The sequence below is a fragment of the Arachis ipaensis genome, chromosome B05, assembly GCF_000816755.2.
Source record: "Arachis ipaensis cultivar K30076 chromosome B05, Araip1.1, whole genome shotgun sequence".
Classification (NCBI taxonomy): Eukaryota; Viridiplantae; Streptophyta; class Magnoliopsida; order Fabales; family Fabaceae; genus Arachis; species Arachis ipaensis.
This window is the reverse complement of record NC_029789.2, coordinates 18,022,151-18,027,400: the sequence shown is the minus strand read 5'-3', so window position 1 is coordinate 18,027,400 and position 5,250 is coordinate 18,022,151. Positions and strand designations below refer to the sequence as shown.

The following is a 5,250-nucleotide window of genomic DNA, read 5'->3' as shown; positions in this document are numbered from 1 at the left end:
CGCCATATTAGATACAATGTCCAAAACAGACTCATTTTTGTTTTTCCAAAGTACATTTACACTAATAAAGCATACAATTTAATTCAGAAAAGAATCCCAACATCTTTACAAAAAAGTAAAGCCGTTGATTGCAACTCATGACACCATCTGAATTTTACCTACACGCTTCAATATTAGAGGTTCAAATCCTGAAGTTACTTGCTTAGATTTTCACCTTATAATCACCTATTACCCCAAAATTTGATGATCATCTTTTCAAACCAAGGTAATAATATTTAGGGTAAAGTATATTTTTTGTCCCTGAAGTTTAGCAAAAATTTTAAAAATACCCTTAAGTTTTATTTTGTTTCAATTTTGTCGTAGAAGTTTTCGATTTGCATCAAATATACCCTCAACGGCTAAATTTTCAAAAAAATTAAGACCAATCTAACAATAATGCATGAAAACTATGCTTGATTTGCTTGTGTTGAGGGTTGTTCTTATGAAATTGTTGTTGAATTGGTCTTAAATTTTTTGAAAAATTAGCCGTTCGGGGTATATTTGATGCAAATCGAAAACTTTTAGGACAAAATTGAAACAAAATAAAACTTAGGGGTATTTTTGAAACTTTTGTCAAACTTCAGGGATAAAAAATATAATTTACCCTAATATTTATTTTTTTTAAAAATAAAGTGCATTTAGGCAATGTCTATATTATATACACCAAATCACAAATACAATGTCCAGAATCTTAGCCCTGTGTAAAACAGAATACAGAAGAGATGCTCTTTGAATTCCTATCTTCCCAAATAACCCTTCCGTTTGCATAAATTGAAATGATTTATCAAACATGAAAAGTATGAAATTCGACTGTACCAGAACATCTTTTTCTTTTCAACTTTCACTCAATCCCAAAAATAAGAAAAATTATATTGTACAATGACTGAAAAAACAAAACAAAGAACAAAGAAAAAATCGTACCGTAAATGAGGATATTGAGTTGAATTTGAAAACTTGGGCGAAATTCCGAAACCCTAAACGCGATGAAGGGAAGAAAGATAGTGACGGAAAACTTATGCACCGCCCTGTGAATCCCTGAGTGAATCTCTGATAGTCTGATTTGATTTTTAACTTGTTTCGAAATGCATCGTTTTAATCGCGTAACGGTCAAAGGTCAAAATTATTTTTGCTTACGGCTCACGTTACTACTATACACGTGGCCAAGTTTGGTTCATGGTGTGCCTAGGGCTGCATGGATCGGATAATATCCACATATCTGCGGTAATTATCCGCATCCGATCCGAATTTTGCGGATATTATCCGATCCGCACTATCGTAAGATCAGATTGCGGATATGGAAGTGATATCTGCGGATCTGATCCGCAAATTCGCATATCTACATATTTCATATAAATAGCATAGTTTAAGAAAGTAAACCCTAATGTGATATGAATTTTAGTTTGTTATTTTATGAATTTTATGATATCTTATTTTTAATTTTTTATATTGTACTTCAATTTAGAATAATTAAACTTAAATCTTGTATTATTATTTTGTTTTTGTTATTAAAGAGAACTTTTATTGATAATATTTTAGAAGTAAATAGGTTTAAACAGGTGAAAAATAAATTTTCTGGATATTTTTTTTTTTGTAAAAACAGCCAAATAAAATTTTAAAATAATTTTGCCAAGTAAGCAATATTACTGACATGGAATTAATGGAAAGAAAAAGATGTTTTAAAAGTAATGTGATAAACTTATGTATCTACTTTTATATATTAAGAATAGATGAATACTTGAGCTTTTTAGAAAAATTCTAATCGTCAACCGATTAAATAATAATCACAAAATTAACTAGACATCATAGCTTAACTTTAACCTTAAGAGACATTATTGGTTTATAATTCTTAAACCAAACTCAAAAATTAAAATATATAAAATGTACAATTCTCAATCGAAATACCAACAAAAGAAAAAAGGTAAACAAATATACACCTACAATATTACAAAAGAGAAAACAAAATGAAACTACAAGCTAGATAAGAAATTAAGAATTAATGAACTACACCATCACCCAGCTTCACTCCACGGTAATAATCCTTGCATTCAAACATATGTGGGAAGGAAGTAGCAAAATGTTCTTTGGGGTTCCCATTACACTGACGCTGAGGTGGAAAATGGTAACAAGGCTCAGGTGACAAGTCCCTAAGACAAGGTGGAAAATGTGTTTCATTACTTACCAACCCATAGAGTAACCAAGGCTTCAAACCCCCAAAACCTTGAGCCACATACCCAAAAGTAGACAATGAAGACGTCACCAACACATCACATAAACTTAGTAGATACATATCCACCAATGCCTTTATGTTGTGCACATTATCATTAAACTTTTGCTTTTCTTCATGACTTGGTTGATAAACTCTTATTACTTCTCCGGTAATAGTTGGTCCTTTAAGGTACATACTTCTCAAATTTTCACCATACTCTGGATACAAAGATGCCACAACAACAGCCTTTAGAGTATGGTTGTTTCTCCCCACATTTGAAGCCGTCGTGCCGGCTGGATTTCGCGTATCGACCTCCGGAAGTATCTTGTTACTTGTAGCACAGCTTAAAAGCAAGTCCATAACTGCTTGTTGAGGAGTGAAAGTGGGTCTAAACACTCTTATCTACAAATATTTTATCAGCAATATGTAAATATTTTTATAGTCTTAACTAATCTCGTATTTGTTACTATTATAAATAATTGTGGAAATTCAGGTGCAGTCGACTTCACGTGAAATTGATAACTGAGAACCGTTAGATGATTTTACTGATTTGACTAAATTTTTATCTAACGGCTCTCAACTATCAATTTCACGTGAAATTGACTGCATCTGAGTTTTCACCATAAATAATACATTGAATAGTAAAAAAATATATTTTATTTTTTTTTATGCTTTTAGTAACAAAATTTTTTGAATCCGTCACTACTTACTTGTAGTCCAATCCTCTCGTCTGCTTTCGCCAAGTATGCATCATAGAATTTACTAATTTGTCCCCACGCCTCGTTCGAAGGGTGGAAAAGGTACCGGCCGACGTGGTGGAAAACGGCATCCTTTTCCAGGAACATCTTGTTCATATCATGACTAAAAGATGGAGTCATGAACAGAGAAGGCACAAAGTACTGATCTGATTGAACAATCAAGACAATAACTTTCTTGAGAGCTTCTTGATTATGATCACAATGAAAAAAGATTTCAGGATCTTCTTTTGTATGTTGTAGATTAATAAACAGAACATAAGGCAATAACAATTGATCCAATGTCAAGTTTCTAGCTTTGTCCACCTTAGCTAACACTATACTTTGATATGTCTCAACATTCTCATGGTTCCAAAAGGGTGAATTCATAGGCAAAATCCAAGTTGACCCATGAAATGGTTCACAGAATAGGCCATTCATATCTGCTTCAAATCTTACCAACAGAACTCTGTCTGTGAGGACGGCGAAGAGGAAGGCGGCGGCGATGCTAATCATTCGATTTCCCAGTCCATTTGCAGGTGTCCATACAAGATATTTGCACTTTGCAGCATCAACATTATCATTGTGATGATGCTGATGATGATGTGTTTTAGAACTTAGGGTTGTTATTTTTTGCATGGCTATTTTGTAAGCTCTAGAGTTTGGTCCACATCTTTTGTGAAATTCTTCATAGTTTCTGAGTTTAGATATCAAATATGGAGATGGCTTGTGATTAGAAGGTTTGCGGTATAAATGGGATTGATACCTGCTTAGGCATGTTGATTCATCAAATCCAGAAGCTAAAAGTCCATCAAGAAATTTGTCATGTGTGGTTGAATTTTTTGAATCATTTGTTGGAAGTTTTTGTGTATTATTTTTTGGCCCTGAAAAATTAGAGAACAATAATATCATCAATCCCGTTATCTCTACCAACTTCTGTCAACTCAACTTTTATTTATGACTGTATTTAGGGCTTGTTTGGGTGAGCTTCTAAGAAAAGATCTTTTTTCGAGTTATCTTTTTTTAAAAGATCTTATAGAGAAGTAAAAGTAATTTTATGTTTGGATATCTCATGTAAAAAGGTCTTTTTATCAATCAATTATGTTTGGGTATAACAATATAAAAGTACTTTTTGGTTTATTTATTACATGAAAAACATCTTTTTTTTTAAGAAAAAAAGATCTTTTAAAAAAAGATGTAAATTACAGCTTCTCAAAAAAGATCTTTTTTTTATTTTACTAGTGTTTTTACTTTTACTACTAGAAATTTGCCAAACACGTTAAAAAATAAAAAAAGATCTTTTTTCATTGAAAAAAGATCTTTTTTTAACAAAATAATGGCGCCCAAACATGCACTTAATGAAAGTGTCTTTGTAGATGTGTCTAATAAAAATATCTTTTTTATGGCTGTGTCTAATAGAAGTGTCTTTATATAGATGTATTTTCTAGATGTGTCTCCTTATACATGTATTTAGAGTAAAGTATCGTTTTTGTCCCCAACGTTTAGGGTAAATCCTATTTGTATCCCTAACATTTGAATCGTCATATTTGTATCATTAACGTTTGTAAAAGTGATTTAATGTTATCCTGCCGTCAATTACATATCATGAATGCTTTAGTTTGAGTTTTAAAAATCTCTTCTTGAAGTTAGAATACAAATATCTGGGATAGAATTGATGATCTACTCCGAAAAATGGCTCATCAAATGTTGAAACTAATTCCTACAACATTTACATAATTCACTTTTCTAAGGACATAATTGAATCTAAACACAAATAGTGGATATAATATTAAAATCAACCACATCCAAGTGAGACCTAATTGAGAATGAATACATCCAAGTGAGAATAATTGAAGAATATAATCTGAATTGTTAGTATAATTGATAGTAGGATAATATTGAATCACTTTTATAAACGTTAAGGATATAAATAGGATGATTTAAACGTTAGGGACACAAATAGGACTTACCCCAAACGTTGGGAACAAAAACGATACTTTACTCCATGTATTTAAAATATAATAATTAATTATTGTTGGTAATAAATTGGCAGATAGTATATTGATTCCCTATACTTTTTCTAATACCATATATAAGTATAAGCAGTATTTAGACATTATTTGTAACACTTCTTAAAAATGATTTATTATTAGAAGTAATAAATAAAATAATAAATTATGAGTTTTAATTTAAAATAAAGAATTAAAATTTGTTTAATTAATAACGAGTGTAATATTTTTTATTTAATAAAAAAAATTAAGAATAAGGATT

General features: G+C 30.9%; 1 protein-coding gene across 2 annotated transcripts in view; it reads right to left on the bottom strand.

Moving 5' to 3' along the window:
- The window catches only part of LOC107643186 (probable fucosyltransferase 8), a 5,619-nt gene continuing 2,394 nt past the window's right edge, over positions 2,026-5,250 (bottom strand). For both annotated transcript variants that reach the window (XM_021123248.1, XM_016346770.2), the window contains exons 4-5: positions 2,956-3,863; positions 2,026-2,647 (exon numbers count right to left, since the gene is read on the bottom strand). In XM_021123248.1, coding sequence (XP_020978907.1) covers positions 2,033-2,647; positions 2,956-3,863 — 1,523 coding nt within the window. In that variant the 3' untranslated portion in view covers positions 2,026-2,032. The remainder of the gene's footprint in view (positions 2,648-2,955; positions 3,864-5,250) is intronic.